General features: G+C 37.9%; 1 protein-coding gene across 3 annotated transcripts in view; it reads left to right on the top strand.

The window, feature by feature from the left end:
* LOC102281360 (UDP-glucuronosyltransferase 2A1) overlaps window positions 1-22,038 on the top strand; it is a 59,635-nt gene that overhangs the window by 5,717 nt on the left and 31,880 nt on the right. The window contains exon 3 of one of the 3 annotated variants that reach the window (XM_070372483.1): window positions 12,887-13,518. The exons of the other annotated variants lie outside the window; for them this stretch is intronic. Within the exon in view, the coding sequence (XP_070228584.1) occupies window positions 12,887-13,518 (632 nt within the window). The remainder of the gene's footprint in view (window positions 1-12,886; window positions 13,519-22,038) is intronic. 3 annotated transcript variants of the gene reach the window in all.

The raw sequence follows: 22,038 nt of genomic DNA, 5'->3' as shown, positions 1-22,038 counted from the left end.
ACATTATATGTTTATGAAAATGTTTGATTGTTGCACATAAACTTCCTACTGTGTTCTAGACACCCTCTAGATAGAGAGGTTGTAACAAGGGCTGAGGTCAAGTTCCTGGCTTCAAGGATTTCACAGTCAAGTGGAGAAACTAGACATAAAAATAAATATTTACAGTATAAATGATGTGAGTAATGGAAATATGGATAAAGGACAGAGATAGTATTAGATTGGCCAAAGAAGTTTCTTCAAGTTCTCTAATGTCTTATGGAAAAAATATAAAGGAGACAGGTGGTATGTGTCAAGAGAGTGGTATTTTAAAAACTTCAGAATTGAGGTGTTCCATCTCAAAATGAAATTTCAGGAATTTTCCTGAAAACTAAATGTAAGGAAGGAAGCAAGGTGCCCAACATTGTGGAGTCTTAAAACAGCATATGTGTGCTGGATATTATTGATGGTTCAGTATTCAGTATTCATGAAGGTCAAAGTGTAAAAGTCAGGAAGCATGAGGAATAAATTTGGAGATGTCAAGACAGCAAGAATGAATTTATTCAATATGTATTTACAAAGCCTCTAGTGTGTTATGCTAAAAATTTTTGTTTTTAGCTAATAAGTAGTGGGAAAGTTTAAAGAAATGCATTATGATTGAACTGTATTTTATGTAAAATATTTAGATAGTTGTGGACCTTGAATGAAAGGTTGTTAGATGTAGGCCATTGCATCACTCCTGGAAAGATGTGATAAGTGCATGCACGAGTGAAGTAGCTTATAAAGAGAAAAACAATGCAGATAATGCATTTAGGAGAACAGGCTTATGATAACCAGTTTTCAATCAGGAGTGTGTGACCATGGAGGTGTAATTAAGCTTCCTTGTACCTGCAGTTATTTATCCAGATAAGAGGGCTATTGAAAGAACTAAATAAGTTGATATATAAAAGGATTTTAAGATTCTAGGAGCTAGTGACCAATCAATTTGTAATACTTCTTTATTAGATAAAATTAATGAGGTGATAACAGATTGGTATGGAGTATTAATAAGGACAAGGAAGAAATTAATATGGTTTATTCTTCAGATAATAATTGACATGTATGCATGCTTAGTGGTGTCAATTCTTTGTGATCCCGTGAACTGTAGCTTGCCAGGCTCCTCTGTCCATGGGATTCTCCAGGCAAGAATACTGGAATGGGCTGCCATTTCCTTCTCTGGGGATCTTTCTGAGCCTGGATTCAAGACTGTGTCTCTGACGTCTCCTGCACTGGCAGGTGGATTCTTAACTACTGAGCCAATTGGGAAGCTTAATATAATTGACATATAACATTAATTACTTTCAGATATACAGCATAATGATTTGATATTTGTATATATTCCTAAATGATCACCACAATGAATCTGGTTAACATCAGCCAGCACATAGTTACAATGTTTTCTCCTTGAGATAGTAATTTAAAAATCAACTCTTTCAGCAAATTTCAAATATACAATACAGTTTATTATTATTAACTATAGTCACTGTGCAGAGAAGCCAATAGCAGCCGACTCTAGTACTCTTGCCTGGAGAATCCCATGGACAGAGAAGCCTGGTGGGCTACAGTCCATGAGGTCAGGAAGAGTCGAACACGACCGAGTGACTTCACTTTCACTTTTCACTTTCATGCATTGCTTGCCTAGAGAATCACAGGGATGGAGGAGCCTGCTGGGCTGCCGTTTATGGGGTCGCACAGAGTCGCACTGACGTGGCTTAGCAGCAGCAGCAGCAGCAGCAGCACACTCACCATGCTGTGTGTTATATCCTCAGGACTTATCTAAATATTTTAACCTGGAAATTTGTACCCTCTGATCTCCTTCACCTATTTCATCTATCCTCTACTCTCATCTCTGGCAGTCACCAATATGTTCTACTGTATCTATGAGTTAAGGTTTTATTAGTTTTAGGATATAAACATAAAAATATTTTATGGTATCTGTCTTTTTCTGTCTGACATTTCACTTAGCACAATGTCTTCAAGGTCCAAGGTCCATCCATGTTGTCGTTTGGGATTTCCTCCTTTGCTATGCCTAAATAATATATCAGTGTGTGTGTGTGGGGGGGGGGGGGTGTGGGTGTGGGTGTGTTGGTGTGTGTGTAGCCAAGACATTAAAACAACATCAATGATTAAATAAAAATGTGATATCACATGTAGCTATTGTAGATGATGCTGCAATTAACATAGGCCATAGATATTTTTTGAAGTTAGAAATAGAGGGAAACAATAGAATGGGAAAGACGAGAGATCTCTTCAAGAAAATTAGAGACACCAAGAGAACATTTTATGAAAAGATGGCCTCAATAAAGGACAGAAATGGTATGGACCTAACGGAAGCAGGGGATATTAAGAAGAGGTGGCAAGATATTAAGAAGTGCTGTACAAAAAAGATCTTCATGACCCAGATAATCATAACAGTATGGTCACTCACCTAGAGCCAGACATCCTGGAATGTGAAGTCAAGTGGGCCTTAGGAAGCATCACTATAAACAAAGCTAGTGGAGGTAATGGAATTCCAGTTGAGCTATTTCAAATCCTAAAAGATGATGCTGTGAAAGTGCTGCACTCAATATGTCAGCAAATTTGGAAAAGTCAGCAGTGGCCACGGGACTGGAAAAGGTCAGTTTTCATTCCAATCCCAAAGAAAGGCAGTGCCAAAGAATGCTCAAACTACCACACAATTGCACTCATCTCACACACTAGTAAAGTGATGCTCAAAATTCTCCAAGCCAGGCTTCAGCAGTAAGTGAACCATGAAATTCCAGATGTTCAAGCTTGTTTTAGAAAAGGCAGAAGAACCAGAGACCAAATTGCCAACATGTGTTGGAGCATCAAAAAAGCCAGAGAGTTCCAGAAAAACATCTACTTCTGCTTTATTGACTATGCCAAAGCCTTTGACTGTGTGGATCACAATAAACTGTGGAAAATACCAGACCACCTGACCTGCCTCTTGAGAAACCTGTATACAGGTCAGGAAGCAACAGTTAGAACTGGACATGGAAAAACAGACTGGTTCCAAATAGGAAAAGGAGTATGTCAAGGGTGTATATTGTCACCCTGCTTATTTAACTTATATGCAGAGTACATCATGAGAAATGCTGGACTGGAAGAAGCACAAGCTGGAATCAAGATTGCCGGGAGAAATATCAATCACCTCAGATATCTAGATGACACCACCCTTATGACAGAAATTGAAGAAAAACTAAAGAGCCTCTTGATGAAAGTGAAAGTGGAGAGTGAAAAAGTTGGCTTAAAGCTCAACATTCAGAAACTAAGATCATGGCATCTGATCCTGTCACTTCATGGCAAATAGATGGGGAAACAGTGGAAACAGTGGCTGACTTTATTTTTTTGGGCTCCAAAATCACTGCAGATGGTGACTGCAGCCATGAAATTAAAAGACTCCTTGGAAGGAAAGTTATGACCAACCTAGGTAGCATGTTGAAAAGCAGAGACATTACTTTGTCAACAAAGGTCTGTCCAGTCAAGGCTATGGTTTTTCCAGTAGTCACGTATAGATGTGAGAGTTGGACTGTGAAGAAGGCTGAGTGCCGAAGAATTGATGCTTTTGTACTGTGGTGTTGGAGAAGACTATTGAGAATCCCTTGGACTGCAAGGAGATCCAACCAGTCCATCCTAAAGGATATCAGTCCTGGGTGTTCATTGGAGGGAATGATGTTGAAGCTGAAACTCCAATAATTTGGCCACCTGATGCAAAGAGCTGACTCATTTGAAAAGACCCTGATACTGGAAAAATTGAGGGCAGGAGGAGAAGGGGACGACAGAGGATGAGATGGTTGGGTGGCATCACCAACTCAATGGACATGAGTTTGGGTGAACTCCGAGAGTTGGTGATGGACAGGGAGGCCTGGCGTGCTGTGGTTCATGCGGTCGCAAAGAGTTTGGCACAACTTAGTGACTGAACTGAACTGAGTCTTCATTTCCTTCACTAAATATGCAGAAGTGGAATTGTTGTATCATATGGTACATCACTGACTCGATGGACATGAGTCTCAGTGAGCTCTGGGAGTTGGTGATGGACAGGAAGGCCTGGTGTGCTGCGATTCATGGGGTCGCAAAGAGTGACACGACTGAGTGACTGATCTGATCCGATCCAATCTTCTATCTTTAGTTGTTTGAGGAGCCTCCATACTGTTTTCTATAGTGAGCTGTGCCAATTTATGTTCCTACCAACATTGCACAAGGGTTCCCTTACTTCACCTACATTTATTTATTTTTATTTTTTTGATAACAGTCATCCTAAGAAGTGTAAGGTAATAGCTCATCATGGTTTTGATTTTCATTTCCTTGATGATTAGTGCTTTTGAACACTTTTTCATGTTTCTGTGGGTCATCAGAATGTCTTTGGGAAAATGCCAGTTCAGGTCCTCTGACCATTTTCAGTCACATTGTATGTATTTTTGTTACTAAGTTGTATAAGTTTTTATATACTTTGATATTAGCCCCTTGTCAGATATTAGCAAATGTTTTCTCCCATTTGATAGGTTGCCTTTTAATGTTGTTGGCACTTTACTTTTTTTGTGCAGAAGCTTTCTAGTTTGATGTAGTCCTACATGTTTATTTTTGCTTTTATTGCCTTTGCATTTGGTAAAAAATCCAGAAAAGTATCCCCAAGATCTATACCAAGGAGATTAGTGCCTATGTTTTCCTCCAGGGGTTCTGTGGTTTCAGTTCAAACTATAAAAGTCTTTAATCCATTTTGAGTTGATTTTTGTACAGGATGTAAGACAGGGATCAATTTCATTCTTTTACATGTGGCTGTGCCATTTTTCCAACACCATTTATTGAAGAGACTGTCTTCTCCTCTGTATATTCTTGGCTCCTTTGCTATAACTTAATTGACCATATATGAGTGGGTTTATGGGTGAGAAATATTAAGAGGGATGTCAGTTATAATTGGTTCATCATTTCTTCTGGGTATGTTAAATAGTTGCCTGCAAATTGAAAGGAAGACAGATATTTCTCTCCTGGAATCTAAATAAAAATCTACCTATTCTAATGTTTAGAGAGAATAAGCACAGCTACTGTGGTGATCATGAACTACCCAATGAAGATAAAGAGATGGTCAACATCCTAGGGCTAAAACGGGACCTTAAAATTTAAGGAAGAGGATAAAGGAATGGCAATTTCATGAGGCAACAAAGCTGTCAAGATGTTTGAAAACTCTTCAACCCCTCATGTATGTAGTAAAGCAACAATGAAATCTGAACATGTGCAGCATCTCAGTTAGTGAACTAGAGGAATGCACATCTAGAGCTCCTTGGTCTTGATACATGTCTGCATTCTCATCTCATCATTTACGTTTTTTATCAACTACTCATTGTCAAGCTTGGGATAATAATGATCAGGATTATGATGTTCTTTGTGTTGGTGAACTTATCCCTTATAAACCTTCCCCATGCTAGCAATCTCAAAATCACATTTCATTATATTGTGTTTGTAAGTTAATACTGGTAATAAAACCACACTATTTTCCCTGTCTTAAGACATTAGAATAATCTTTCTTAGCAATTTATTCACGCGAATGTAATGAAGATTTCTAAAAATATTCTTCTCCTCTAATTGATAATATCATGTTTCTAGTCAAATTACACTTTTCCGACTTAGAATGACTATTTAAAGTTCGTTTTACTAAAACACAATATTCTTAAGTCTGGGGACTTGAACGGTCATGTTCAAAAGGCCAGGTAAGAAAGAAAAGTACTGATACAACAAAGAATTTATTTTTGTGTGGACTTTGTACATGCAGAATGATAAATGAGGATTGTGAACAGAACTGATGTATAAAGAACTTATTTCCAACTTGTAATTTGAATTTATCTTTTACTTTAGCTTGAGTGCTCTAATCAAAATCTTTGCGAAAAATACATATCCACTCAGGTCTCAAATTTTCACACCTGAGTAAATAAATGGAGTAAAAAAATGTAAGATTATTTTCGGCACTGGAATGCTGTAAGAACCTCAGAGTGAGTCCTTAATCTCTTCTAATTGCTAGGAATTGGATATTATGTGGAAATTACCTCTTTTATTTCAGACATTGAATATTTGGTTCAAATTCATGAATATCATTATAGTAATAGCATGTAATATTTGTTGATCTCTTCTGTGTCACTGTACAGTGTGGTGAGTGCTTCACATTTAATAGATATCTTAATCTTTAATGAACTTTTGAAGAAAAATCTACAATTACAAATGAGAATATTGAAGCTTAGAAATAGTGAACATGTTAAAATCAAATCATGTATCTCTTAGGTTGAGAAAATTTTCAAACAAGTGTTTCTAACACCAAAGCATTTAGAAGGATTTTTCTTTCCTTTAAAACAAATTATCAATTTTTCAGACTCTTTTAAGATGAAACTTTCTTGGGTACTGTTTGTCTTCCTTTCAATGTATTTAGTTTTGAAATCTGCTATTCTATTTCTCTCCCAGTTTAATTTGCCAGATGGAGTTTAATTTGGCCATATTATCATGAGGCAGCTTGCTATTCCTTTAGGCATAGGTCTCCAAGTGACTCCATTGCATGGGGCAATCTGCCTGAGGATAGCTTTCTGGTCCTAAGAAAGCGCCACTTTAACTGAAAGTGAGAAAAAGCTCTTGCAGATTTCAGATATATTTGTTTGAAGTTGATCCAGGTAAATTTTATTTTTGTTTATATTAACAACAGAAAAGCTACCACAAAAACTGGGGAAACATTTAGGGAAATAATAATGTAGCTTTTTTAATCCAGTAAAAATGCTAACTATAATCCATAACTATTACCTATTACTAACAACAGTTTTACTCTGTGGCCACTATAAAAGCAAACAGTTTTTTTCTGTGATCTTTAGATATTGCTGCTGCTGCTAAGTCTCTTCAGTCGTGTCCAACTCTCTGTGACTCCAGAGATGGCAGCCCCGAAGGCTCCCCCATCCCTGAGATTCTCCAGGCAAGAACACTGGAGTGGGTTGCCATTTCCTTCTCCAATGCATGAAAGTGAAAAGTGAAAGTGAAGTCGCTCAGTCGTGTCCGACTCTTAGCGACCCCATGGACTGCAGCCTACCAGGCTCCTCTGTCCATGGGATTTTCCAGGCAAGAGGACTGGAGTGGGTTGCCATTGCCTTCTCCACTTTATATACTAGATTTATATAAATAAACAATGTATTTTTATAGATGAATAATTAGATGAGTAATCTTTAAAAACTAATGCCATCGATAACAATAGTCATGAAAATATATTAAGTTCAAAAGAAAAAACAGTAGACCTTCAAAAAAAAATGTGACCATAGTATTCAGCTTTTCACATGAACAAGGGACTCACCAAGCATAGGTAATTAATGTAAAATAAAGTGCTATAAATGAGGCAAATCTGAGTGTGTATTATCTGCATAGTGATTGATTTCCAGTAGTCATTTTAAAGTAGAAAAAAAATGTACTGGGGTCTTTTCCCTGAAGAGTATTATGTTTTGATTTGGATTTTTATTTCTGTTTTTCTCTTCTTAGTCTTTCCTTTGCTTCCCTCTCTCCTTCCTTCCTTCTTCTAGCTTAAATTTCAATTGACCTTGATTACTTTGAAGTTTTCAAATCACCACTAGTAACATTCCCTTTTCCACAGTTACCCATAAGCCAGATGATAACCATAGGTGTGGTATCCAAGATGGAATTTGTTGCAGGACTTCCACAATTCCCAGGAATAACTTTCACTGTGTTTTGCTCCCACTCAATGTAAGGGAATGAAGGTTATAATCCTTATGGGTATAATAATCTTGAGCCTTATGTCTTTGTATTTCTTCAATCATTTTTGAAATTTGGAACTGAATACTGTTAGTGTTAGATCATGTGTGAGGCACCTGGACACTGAGCATGACTGACACTTATGGAAGAATTTGTAGGTGTCTGGGAATATCTGCATTAAAGCTCAGGTGCCCCAGGCAGCCACTGTCTGAGGAGTAGAGAGAGGAGAGCCTCGTTGATGAGATCTGGTTAAATTGATCCCTTTAAAATCAGATTCTCTTCCTACAGTATCAATATAGCTAACATTTATTAAGCACAAATGCTATTCTTATTCTGAATAATATACATGCGTTTCTTAACTCAGGGCTTCCCAGATGGCTCAGTGGTAAAGAATCCACCTGCTAATTCAGGAGATACAGATTTAATCCCTGGATGAGGAAGATCCCCTGGAGGAGGAAACAGCAACTCACTCCAGCATTCTTGCCTGGAGAATTCCATGGGCAGAGGAGCCTGGTGTGCGACCCCCTGGTGTTCATGGGGTCTCAAAAGAGTTGGACATGGCTTACTGACTAAACAACAATTGCTTCACTCAGTATTCATAACTACAGAAAATAGGCATTGTCATTTCCCCTTATTTTGTAATGACCCTGAGTTACTTGCCTGAGGTTACAAGCAAGGAAGTGGTGAAGTATTTAATGCCAAACCCAGTGCTGGCATTTCTTTATAGAGAGCTTTAAAAGAGGTTTATACAGGGTACAACAAAGGGAAAAAAGAAAGTGCACATAAGTTTAAAATGTCAAATGAATTAACTAAATGCTAATCAAACAGCTCAAATGCAATTGAAGCACTGATGAAAGGCTAAAAACGCTGAAGTTACTGAAGAGGTGATTACTCCTAAATTGTTCCTAAAACATTGTTCCTAAAACAATGTTAGGGCTGGTTTGCAGACTTCTGTGGCTGATGGAGCCATCTCCAAATTTGAGCAACAATGAGAAATAAGTCAGCACAATTAAGTCCTAGCATTCAGAGCAACGTTCGGGGAGCACACAGGAAGGGGAAACCATCAAGCCAGGGCATGTCTGGGAAAAAATGTTGCAAGAAAAACTCCTGTACAAAAATGTTGTTTTAGAGATTTTCAATTCAAACTAATAGCATATTTTAAGATACTTTGATTTAGTTTTATTGGGCTTCCCTGGTGGCTCAGTGGTAAAAAATCTGCCTGCCAATGCAGGAGACATGGGTTCAATACTTGGGTCAGGAAGAGCCCCTAGAGGAGGAATGGCAACCCACTCCAGTATTTCTTGCCTGAGAAGTCCCATGGACAGAGGCGCCCAGTGGGCTCCAGTCTGTGGGGTCACCAAGGAGTCAGATATTACTGAGTGACTAAACAAACAAACAATTTAGTCTTATATAGATGACTAACATTCTCCAGCAAGTGTTATATACACACTCTTATTAAATCATATTCTGAGAACTTTATGTCTGTTTTATTACTACTTAGAGTCCTTTTTTTCAAAATAGAGATTGAACAGGAGCAATTGATTCTGAAGGGGAGCAAAACCTGCCAGCCTCAAAAGTGTCTCTTTGGCTTGAGGATTATCTGGGGCTGAATGTTTTTAATAAGAGACAAAGACTCAGGAAGTGTTTTTTTTTTCTTTAACCTCCTCATTAACAGCTTAAGATAATTTAGATAAGGTACTCAGTCCCAGAAGAGCCCTTCCACCAGAGAGATCTACAGAGAACATGGGCTACTGTGGTAGGGAACTCACCAGGGCCTGGAGACCAAAATTCACTCTGTGTTCCATTGTCGCTATGGCATAGCAAACATTCCTTTACAAAATATTTGATTTTTCATCTCTGTGTGAATTCTCTTCCTCCCCTTTAAAACTCCAAGCCCCTGCCTCCTTCTCCTTCTCTCAGGTACCATGAAAGTGGAAATGAAAGTTAGTCACTCAGTCTTGTTCGGCTCTTTGTGTCCACATGGACTGTAGCCCACCAGGGTCCTCTGTCCATGGGATTATCCAGGCAAGAGTACTGGAGTGGGTTGCCATTTCCTTCTCCAGGGCATCCTCCTGACCCAGGGACTGAACCTGGGTCTCCTGCATTGCAGGCAAATTCTTTATTGTCTGAGCCATTAGGTGACATGCAAACCTCAATTATCTAGCTTATCCTTGGACCTCCTAGTCTTACGGAGACCTTATGTGTCATTAAATTTGTTTTTTCCCCTGTTCATCTGTCTCATGTTGATTTAATTCTTAGATGAGTCAGAAGAACCTAGAAAAGGTAGGGGAAAGTGTTTTTTCTCCCCTAAAATTCAAAGTACAATAACAGTATTGTAATTGGTACAAAGGTTCTATGACTGATCAAGTTTTCAGTTGTGGTACTCATATTTCACAGGCATATACTTTTAAAATTATTTCCTGAGCTCTTTAGTTACATTTAAGATGCCATTATCAAATATTCACAATTGTGAAATACAGTATTTTTAAATTTTTACTATTATAAAATGTACCTCAACTATTTCATTTAAAAAGTAGAATATAGAAGAAAAAACACTGGATGGAAAATCAAAATACTTATGCATTTACAGCATTATGACTTTCAGATTATTGAAACTTCTCTTGACCTGTTTTCTTACATACAAACTGATGAAGTTGGGCCAACAGGACGTATGCTGTCTCCAGAATGACAATTCCACAGTACTATTACTGAACCCTTATAATGAACTAATAAACAAACAAATGTGTGATTGTTTTAAGTTACAAAACTTTAATTTTTCATGAAATTATGCACATTTGGCTTGTTATTTTTTCACTGATAGAAATTTAAATCAGCTTATACATGCATATGTCCCCAAACATAATTTATTTTTAATCTCTTCATAATTTTTGAATTTTCAAATTATGAATAATTTAGACATACAGGAAACCATAGAATAAAAAAAGCAGATACCTCTATTGATTATAATGAGATTATTTCAACAGTCAAGAATAATTTAATATCTATACATATATATCAGTTACTAATCAATTTTGTTATCTTTTATTGTCTTTATTAAAATAGATAATTATATTATTGTCCTGAAGAGATCACTTAACAGTAGAAAGCTGACTCCATGAGCTCTTGAATTTTCTTTTTTTTTTAATTCAGGATAATTTAGGGCTGCCTACTTGCATTTGATTCTTGGGTATATTTTGATAAGTGTTTTCATAGTTATTGACAGTAATCTCTAATTAATTATTATACTTACATGGACTTCGATAATTGGACAAATCTCAGTATTTCACATATAAACTTTCAGTTTATATTCTTTACATGCTCAGTGTTTAACATATAAACTTTCAGGTATTCTTTATATGTGTTTGTCTCCTTTCTATAAGATCATGATAGCCACAGATTTCTTTATGAAGATATTTCAAATTCTTTTCACTAGACCTATTTTAATGGACCTCATGATTACTCATACTCTTCTCTTGCTATTTTTCTTCAAAATCTAATTAATTTACAAATTTTTGCCACTATAATCAAACTGGGGCTAGCTCTTGAAAGGACACAAATATAATCATTCTAAAAGTATCACTTCTCTATGCTTTCTTTCCCTTTCTCAGCTTTCCTGGTCCTCTTGTTCTTCAGGGGCCTGAAATGACACAATTCAGAGGCAATAGATTATGAAGATAAAATTCAGCAATTAATTTCCATTCTCATTTCCCACCTTCTATTCTTTTAATCACTTTATTTGCTCTTATTTTCTCTTTTTAATGGCAGCCTTTAAATATTTTAACTTTTAAAACAGCACCATTGTATATTAATAGTTGACCTTGTTCGATTTGGTATTCACTAAGAACCTCAACTAATAGATATCATTACATCCATGTCTAGCCAGTAATTCTGTGGCTAGCCCACTGATTTACTGGTCAATCTTATGGCAAATTTATTAGACTGCCGGCATTACTAAACTCTTGCTCTGAGCCAAGCAGTTTGCAAAGCAGCTTTGCAGATATTATTGCTAATGTAGTGTAGCAAATTAGCATCATCTCTAAAGCTGAGAGGATCTTGGTAATTCACCAGGGTCACAAACTTTATTAAAAGACAGTTTCTGAATGTGGGACTGATGAAGTCTAGTGTCCACCTAAGTTAAGCTACTAAACAGCTCTGAGTAAAAAGTGTGGGGTTCCTCTGGGTGCTGGTCCCTATCTCCTTGATTGTGGCAAGAAAATTAAAATTTCCCTATAACAAGGAGACAGTGATTAATTTGCTTTATTACAGAAGAAAAAGGTCCTCTATCAAATATGTAGTAATTTATCACTCAATTAATCTAACAACTCCTTGAGGTGTTTTAGCAAACCTCCTTTAAGTGAATCTTGTTTTTAATTTTTGCTAAATATGAGCCATGGGGAAATGATAACAATGCCCATCACTGGGCATTGACAAAGTTCCTAAAACTTATTGTAAGAAGTCAGAAACGAGTGAAACAATTATCATGATTATCATCCCAGTTGTACTATTCTGTCAAATATGCTTTGGGTTATGCAATTCAACATTAGTTTCATTTTCCATGAAATGGAGTGAATCACTTCTGCCAAGCAAGCTATGAAAAGGATTGAATCAGACAATGCATGTAAAAATGTCCTATAGTTAAAGACATCCAACTTGAAAGGACTGTAAGTCTTGACAAAGTGGCCATAGCAGTGAGAACTGTTATTTTTTATCTAACTAATTTGGGGAAAGATATACTAATCTGAATATATATTTTATAAATCAGAGTTACTACTGAAGAAAACACAGGTATCAGGCTTATAACCTGTCTGCTTCTCTTTCTTTAAAATAGCAGCAGATTTCATTTCTTTTGTTGGAATAATCATATTAATACATTTAAGAACTGGAGTTATATTGTTTTCCTTTTAATCTATAGATCAGTTGAGTTATGAAAGAATGTAGCTGTCACATTAAATATTATTTTATTTGAAAAAAAAATCTACCTAAATACTTTATACATTGAAAGCTTCTTTTCATCTTAAAAGATCTACAGTAAGATGGTTTCCATAATGGATGTCACCATACCTAAGAAGTTTTACCATCACCTGATTTTTAATTTGACTCTGATTGAAATTGTTCTAAGTGGGAACGTGCTAATTTGGCCAACGGATGGTAGCCATTGGTTAAATATTAAGATAATTTTAGAAGAGTTGAATCAAAGAAATCACAATGTGACTGTACTGGCTTCATCAGCGACTCTATTCATCAACTCCAATTCTGACTCTCCTGTGAATTTTGAGGTGATACCTGTTTCCTACAAGAAAAGCAATATAGATTCCTTAATTGAACATATGATAATGTTGTGGATAGATCACAGACCGACTCCTCTCACACTCTGGACTTTCTACAAAGAACTAGGAAAACTCCTAGATACTTTCTTCCGAATTAATATACAAATCTGTGATGGCGTATTAAACAACCCCAAGTTAATGGCAAGACTTTGGAAAAGTCGTTTTGATGTGTTACTGGCCGACCCTGTAACAATCTGCGGAGATCTGGTTGCTCTGAAATTAGGAATTCCATTTATGTACACCCTGAGGTTCTCCCCAGCGTCAACAGTGGAGAGACACTGCGGAAAAATTCCAGCACCTGCGTCCTATGTACCTGCAGCCCTTTCCGAGCTCACGGACCAGATGTCCTTCGGTGAAAGGCTTAAAAACACCATATCTTATCCCCTGCAAGATTATATATTTCAATCCTACTGGGGTGAGTGGAATTCATACTACAGCAAAGTCCTAGGTAAGTCTCTAAAATGTTCTGTTACTAATGATTCCAGATATCTTACTTATTCTTATTGTTGATACAGCAAAAGATTTCCATACCACTGCAAATGCCAAGCTGAAGTAAATATGTGTGTGGGCTAAGTCACTTCAGTCATATCTGACTCTTTGTTGCCCCATGGACTGTAGCCCTCCAGGCTCCTTTGTCCACGGAATTCCCCAGGCAAGAATACTGGAGTGTGTTGCCATTTCATCCTCCAGGGGATGTTTCCCACCCAGGGATCAAACCCTTGTCTCTTATGTCTCCTGCATTGGCAGGCAGGTTCTTTACTACTTATTATATATGTGTACACAATTAAATATTATTTTTGGAAAATTCCTAAACAATGGAATGGTGGTATTAATATGCATGATGTTGTCTCAAACAATAATCTTGTGCCTGTTTAGGTAATAGCTTTTCAAAGTGCAAATCAACCTTCAAGTATAAATGAAAATATCTTCAAATATAAATGAAAATATAAATACATTCACCAGGATAAATTCAGTTCAGTTCATGTGCTCAGTCATGTCCGATTCTTTGCGACCCAATGGACTGCAGCCCGCCAGGCCTCCCTGTCTATCACCAACTCCCAGAGCTTACTCAAACTCATGTCCATTGAGTCAGTCATGCCATCCAACCATCTCATCCTGTGTCATCCCCTTCTCTTCCTGCCTTCAATCTTTCCCAGCATCAGGGTCTATTCCAATGAGTCAGCTCTTGGCATCAGGTGGCCAAAGTATTGGAGTTTCAGCTTCAGCACCAGTCCTTCCAATGAACACCCAGGACTGATTTCCATTAGGATTGACTGGTTGGATCTCCTCACAATCCAAGGGACTCTCAAGAGTCTTCTCCAACACCACAGTTCAAAAACATAAATTCTTTGGCATTCAGCTTTCTTTAGAGTCCAATTCTCATGTCCATACATGACTACTGGAAAAACCATAGCTTTGACTAGATGGACCTTTGCTGGCAAAGTAATATCTCTGCTTTTTATGGATAAATTATGACACTACTAAAAATACTTTTGAAGTGATACCTGATTTACTTTCCCTTCTTCATTCTCCATTTTTTCTTTGTCTTAGGAAGCTTTAAAAATCCTAAGATTAGACACTGGGAACTTGAATTTATATTCTTCTTTGCCTCTCACTATCTCTCCATCCTGAGGCTTCCCTGGGTGCTTGGGTCAGCATTGCCTCCAGCTTAATTGCTCAGGGATCTTTGGCAAGCCTCAGGGTTTCTCACCTTACCAATTCTTTATGAAAATCAAACAAAATCAAACAAACTGTATAGGCCAGTTATGGTTTATTGTTTGTATTCTTTTTCTGATCTTCATGAGTCTTCCTCTCTTTCTTTTTCTATTTTATTCTTTCCTGAATGCTTTTTTTCTCTAGATCTATTACTAGTAGCAGGGATAGTAATTAACAGCGATTAAGTGATGTTACCAATGGTACTTTCTTACAAAGGTAATATGCAAGATACTATTCTTTTACTCTAAAAAGATTGAGGGCATGAGGAGAAGGGGGCAACAGAGGATGAGGTGGTTGGATGGCATCATTGACCCAATGGACATGAGTGTGAGCAAGCAAGGAGATAGTGAAGGATAGGGAGGCCAGGCATGCTGCAGTCTATGGGGTCGCAAACAGTCAGACATGACTGAACAACTAAACAATAGCAGCAATGCTATGTCAATTACGAAGGATTATATTGATGTTGAATATTATTTATAACAAACTACACAGAACTGTGCAATGACAATGCCCTGATTATACTATTATGGGACTATGTAAATAGCACATAGTCAATAAATATTTGTAGAAAATTAATGCCTCTGCGATATACAAAATCTCCCTTCTCAAATGGTATTGTGACAGATTATATAACATGTGTAAAGCCTTTGTGATACAAATTGTTCCCAACTTCTCATTTTCACAGGACAATAATCTAGCTGCAGAAGTATTTAAGAAATTGAATATTTTATTTCCTTAAATCCTTTATGCTCCTCATGTTACTCAATGTAGTTGGACAACAATAACTGCCTTGAATATTTTCAAGAAGAACTGGTAAAATCCAATTGTCCTCTGTTTGCAATTACATTCATCGAGTATTAGAGACACCTGTGAACTGTAACCCAATCCTGAAACAGATCAGTTTATATATTTGATATTATTTTCTTTGAACACAAGAGGTTTCATAACGTCATGTGCTGCCAAGTGTCCATTTCAATGGCTGTTCTTCAGTTCTGTGAGAAAGGCTAGAAAAATAAAATGTAAAAAACAAACAAGCAATAACAAAACCCTTCAAATATCTATTTTGAAAGAGAGAGAAATAAGTAAATAGGCTTCCCAGGTGGCTCAGATGGTAAAGAATCCGCCTGCAATACATGAGACCTGGGTCTGATCCCTGGGTCAGGAAGATCCCCCCAGAGAAAGGAATTGGCTACCCACTCCAATATTCTTGCCTGCAGAATCCCATGGACAGAGGAGCCTGGTGGGCTACAGTCCTGGGTGTTGCAGAGTCAGACACTACTGAGCGACTACTGCTCACTGAGCAAGGAAATATCTAATTGCATTGGTTAAAAACTCTGCTTTATTTGTCAGTGAGGATATCTTTTATGAATGAAGTAAACTAAAATGATCATCAATTCAATTTTAAATATGCTTCTAACTCCAAATGGGACAGGCCTATCTGGGAATATAGGCCGATCATTTTTCATATTCAGGAGTGAATCTATTAATAAATCTTGTCCTGGCCAATTGTTCTGCAAGATATCTTCAAACTACACTGAGCCTGATTTCTCTTCCAACCTCAGAGAGATTTGCTGTACATGCAGCCCATAGGTAGTTCTCGAGTGGGCAGGACTAGGTACTCAGTTCAGTTCAGTTGCTCAGTCGTGTCCGACTCTGCGACCGCGTGAATCGCAGCACATTGGGCCTCCCTGTCCATCACCAACACCCGGAGTTCACTCAAACTCATGTTCATCGAGTCGGTGATGCCATCCAGCCATCTCATCCTCTGTCGTCCCCTTCTCCTCCTGCCCCCAATCCCTCCCAGCATGAGTCTTTTCCAATGAGTCAACTCTTCTCATGACGTGGCCACAGAATTGGAGTTTCAGCTTTAGCATTATTCCTTCCAAAGAACACCCAGGACTGATATCCTTCAGAATGGACTGGTTGGATCTCCTTGCAGTCCAAGGGACTCTCAAGAGTCTTCTCCAACACCACAGTTCAAAAGCATCAATTCTTCTGCCCTCAGCTTTCTTCACAGTCCAACTCTCACATCCATACATGACCTCAGGAAAAACCATAGCCTTGACTAGATGGACCTTTGTTGACAAAGTAATGTCTCTGCTTTTCAACATGCTATCTAGGTTGGTCATAACTTTCCTTCCAAGGAGTAAGTGTCTTTTAATTTCATGGCTGCAGTCACCATCTGCAGTGATTTTGGAGCCCCCCAAAATAAAGTCTGACACTGTTTCCAGTGTTTCCCCATCTATTTCCCATGTAGTGATGGGACCAGATGCCATGATCTTAGTTTCTGAATGTTGAGCTTTAAGTCAACTTTTTCACTATCTTTTTTCACTTTCATCAAGAGGCTTTTTAGTTCCTCTTCACTTTCTGCCATAAGGGTGGTGTCATCTGCATATCTGAGGCTATTGATATTTCTCCCGGCAATCTTGATTCCAGCTTGTGCTTCTTCCAGCCCAGTGTTTCTCATGATGTACTCTTCATATAAGTTAAATAAGCAGGGTGACAATATACAGCCTTGACATACTCCTTTTCCTATTTGGAACCAGTCTGTTGTTCCATGTCCAGTTCTAACCCTTGCTTACGAGCCTTTGCTATAGCCACAGGAAGGCCGAGGACTTGAATGTTGTAATGAAAATAGTTAAATTGATAAGGAAACTGAATGGTTTCATTTTGCCTGTGTCTTTTGGTTTCCTGGTCTGTCTCTATTTTTCCCAGCACTCTGCAGACAGAAGAAAGGAAAGACCAGTACTAATCTATGTACCATTCAGCCAGTATAGCCTGTGTTGACAAAAAGAAAAAAAATGCCCAATGTGAGAGTTGCAAGTTAAGTTTCATTGGGGGCAATATGAGGACTGCAGCCTAGGAGACAGCCCCTCAGGTAGCTCTGAACAACTTTTCCAAAGAGGTAAGGGAGGAAGGTCCGGAGAAGGCGATGGCACCCCACTCCAGTACTCTTGCCTGGAAAATCCCATGGATGGAGGAGCCTGGTGGGCTACAGTCCATGGGGTCGCTAAGAGTTGGACACGACTGAGAGACTTCACTTTCACTTTTCACTTTCATGCATTGGAGAAGGAAATGGCAACCCACTCCAGTGTTCTTGCCTGGAGAATCCCAGGGACGGGGGAGCCTGGTGGGCTGCCATTTATGGGGTCGCACAGAGTCAGACATGACTGAAGCGACTTAGCAGCAGCAGCAGCAAGGGAGGAAGGTCAGTATACATGTGATTTTGGTAAAGGGGGAGGAAGTGCAATCAAGCACATATTTTCTGTGAAAGTTTCTGCTGGTCTCATGAAGGTTCTGCTAGTCATGAGAAGCAATTGTTACCACAAAGAAGGATTTTAGTACTTTTCTAGATATAAGGAGATACAGGAATTGGGCTTATAAAATCAACTCCTGTGCAAATCTAACTATCTGAGGACATGTCCTGCCAGTTTCCTGGAGCACAGAGCACCTCATTTCTATTCTCCACCTTGAACTCCTTCAGTAGGTGTTGGAGATCAGCAGCTTCAGCAGGATGTTAATCCTTGTAGAGGTAGATGGCAAGCGTCCATGACAAGTACCAATTTGTGGCTGACACCTGCTTTTACCTGTAAGGACCATGTAGGTTCCATGTTGGTCCCTCTTTCCCTGCTGCTAAATTTTAGATGTATTCCTTATAGCTAACCCTATCTTTATCCAGACCATTAAAAAAAAAAACATAAAATAAATGAGCCTCATAACATTTCCCCTCCAGCACACTTACCTGAAACTGTACTAAATTACTCAGTACATTTTTTGCACTTGATTTCTGGCTGCCTTTTGAGGCCCGGTGTTTTTTTTTTTGTTGTTGTTGTTGTTTGTTTGTTTGTTTTTCTGTATCCTACTACCATTCTAATCACCATTGCCAACATCTGCTCTTTGCCCTGGAAAATGTGGATCTCTGTTAATCTGCCCTCACATAGGCTTTTAATTCCTTCTCACATATGGCTTTCCTATGGTTAGTGCTGTGAGCTTTTTAAGATTCTGCGTAACCTTTCTTGCAAGTCAAACATAAGTCATAAATTGTACAGCTCATTCCAGTTTCGCAGTATAAACCCATGCAGCCAGAACCCAAACCAAGAAGCAAAACATTATTACACTCGTAATTCCCTAAACTTCCTCATTCCTGACTACACCCTACACCCATCTGAAGATAACAACTTTCTTGACTTCTAACACCACAGGTTAACTCTGACCAATTTTAAACTATATAAATGAACCGCACATTATAGCGCTTTTGTATTTTGCTCCTTTTATTTAACATCATGCTTTTTATATTTGTCCAAGTTGTCACCTGTAGATATGGGGTGTTTGTTCTCATAGCTATACAGAATCTTTGAATTAACGTAAATTTTACTTATCCATTCTACTGCCAGTGGTCATGTTGGCTGTCTTGGTTTTGGCTATGTTTGATAAACACTGCTACGAACATTCTTGTACATGTCTTTTGGTGAATACAAGTATGTTGTACTACAAGGTGTATATATAAGAAAGGAATTGCCAAGGCATAGGGTATGAATCTATTTAGCTTTAGAAAATACTGCTAATTTTCAAGTTCTTATACCAATTGTAATCTCATCAGCCATTTACTAGTATTCCAATTGTTCTCCATCTTCACTTAACTGGGCATTTCTTTTTGTTCTTTTACTTTAATTGTAACCATATGAAGTGCAGTGTTGTCTCATTATTATCTTTTATTAATAAATAATTTTCTTGTATCTGTTTAAAGTACATAAAGCACACAGTGATTTGCATATCAATTGTATATACCTTTGTGACCAACACATCAATCAATCTCTAAGATCCCTTTCTAACATAGCTGCTCTCCAGTCCTTTTCAGATACTTATCAGACTAAATAACTCCTACCACTTAGCTCATTCTTCTTATTCATTTCCACCTGTGGCCCTGTTTCTCCTTCTCCATTTTCAGTCATCCCCATGTAGTGGTTGGAAAGGCTTGTGTCAGTTGACATTAGCACTCACAGTAAATGAGTAAGGGGTCTATGAAACAAAATAATGTTTGATTTCTGGCTCCACGATAAGGACCAAACACTCACAGCAGAGGAACTTGTGATCCCTACTTTCCCAAAATTGCATCACCCCTGTAGAGACCAAAGACCAAGCCTGTATGTGACTCAGGAGATGACAGACCCAGCAGAAGCACCCACTCTCCTGGAGCCTCAGGCAGCAATACCAGTGACACAGTGGTAGCAGGGCACCGAGGACTCCAAAGCAGTGACATGCCAGCACCAGCAAACACCTCTGACAGAGCTAGTGGAGGGTGGAAAGTGCCTACTCTCAAACAGAACTAGAGAGAGCGTGTGCAAGAAAAAAACAAAAACTTGTGCTATCTCGCCACCTACTGGAAAACAATAGAAGGGCAGCTAATTTCTAACCCATTGAATCTTTCCTGCTCCTGTTTAGTTGCTCAGTTGTTTACTGGTGTCAGACTCTTTGCGACCTCATGGACTACAGCTCCCCAGGCTCCTCTGTCTTTGGGATTCTCCAGGCAAGAATACTGGAGTGGGTTGCCTTGCCCTTCTCCAGGGGATCTTCCCAACCCAGGGATCAAACCCAGGTCTCCCACCCTGCAAGAGAATTCTTTGCCAGCTGAGCCACCAGGGAAGCCCAAAGAAGACTGGCGTGGGTAGCCTATCCCTTCTCCAAAGGATCTTCCCCAACCAGAGATCAAATGGGGGTCTCCTGCATTGCTGGTGGATTCTTTACCAGCCGAGAAAAGAAAGAAAACATTACCTAAAGAAGAAAGGCATTCACTACTTCAAATGTGCCAGCAGAGGAACAACTCAAGCTTCATGAAGATCTACAGTAACATTGCACCACAAAAAGAATATAAAAATTCTCCAAAAACCAAACAAAATCACAGAATATCATTATCTGACAGAGAATTCAAAATAACTATCATGAAGAAACCCAAAAAGTGACAAGAAAACTCAGGCAATTCATTGAGTTCAGGAACAAGATTAATGAATTAATTAACAGAAAGAATAATTTACCAGGGATATTTAAACTCTAAAAAGAATCAAGCAGAAAATCTAGAGCTGAAGAACTCAACTGGAGGTACAATGCTCCCTGATTCCAAGCTGTATTACAAACCTATAATAATTAAGACAGCATGGAATTGGCTGGAAAACAGACACATAAATCAATGAAACAGAATTGAGAGGCCAGAAATAAACCCACAAATATGTGGAGAATTATTTTATGACAAAGTAACAGGAACATACAATGGAGAAAGGATACTCTATTCAATAAATGGATACCAAAAAATTTTATAATTTAGAATTTTATTTTATTAAAAATGAAAAATATTTTACACAGAAATTTATACTGCAATCATGAATTACAAGGTTTTATTGAATTATCCATAATGTTTTAGCATTTTTCTTATTGCTAATTCTAAAATTGTCAATATTATATATATGTGTGTTTCTAAGTTGACATTGATGTTGCTGATATTGTTGTTTAAAGCCTGAACTATATCTATCTATATACAGCTAAAACACAAGTAACAATAAACACGTCTAATATACTCATCTTTTTTTGATATAAATTTATTTATTTTAATTGGATACTAATTACTTTACAATATTGTATTGGTTTTGCCATACATCAACATGAATCCACCACAGGTGTACACGTGTTCCCCATCCTGAACCCCCCTCCCACCTCCCTCCCCATACCATCCCCTGGGTCATCCCAGTGCACCAGCCCGGAGCATCCTGTATCATGCATCAAACCTGGACTGGCGATTTATTTCACATATGATATTATACATGTTTCAATGCCATTCTCCCAAATCATCCCACCCTCACCCTCTCCCACAGAGTCCTATACTCATCTTGATTTTTAAGTGCCATTCTCTAATAAAATGAACCAGCATTCTTTGAAGAAATGGTCAGTTCTAAGGTTGGGACAGTGAAAATAGTAGATGATCCTGAAACATTTTGTGGTTTCAAAAAGTAACAAGTAATTGAAAATAATGGGGCCATATCAAAAGGATGTAGAAACCAATGTATGAAAAAGTTTCCAATATCTGTGACAATTTGAACAATAAAATAAATAATGATTATAATTAAATGTATAAAAATACATTTTTGAGTTATAGCAATATAAGTATAAATAAGTGATTGAATAGTAGGAAATTATTTAAATTCTAATTAATAAATATAGAAGGAATCATTGATGTTTTAATTGACTGGGTTTTTAAGATCAA

Source organism: Bos mutus, chromosome 6, assembly GCF_027580195.1.
Source record: "Bos mutus isolate GX-2022 chromosome 6, NWIPB_WYAK_1.1, whole genome shotgun sequence".
Lineage (NCBI taxonomy): Eukaryota > Metazoa > Chordata > Mammalia > Artiodactyla > Bovidae > Bos > Bos mutus.
The sequence above is the reverse complement of the archived record's forward strand: the minus strand, read 5'-3'. Positions and strand labels throughout refer to the sequence as shown.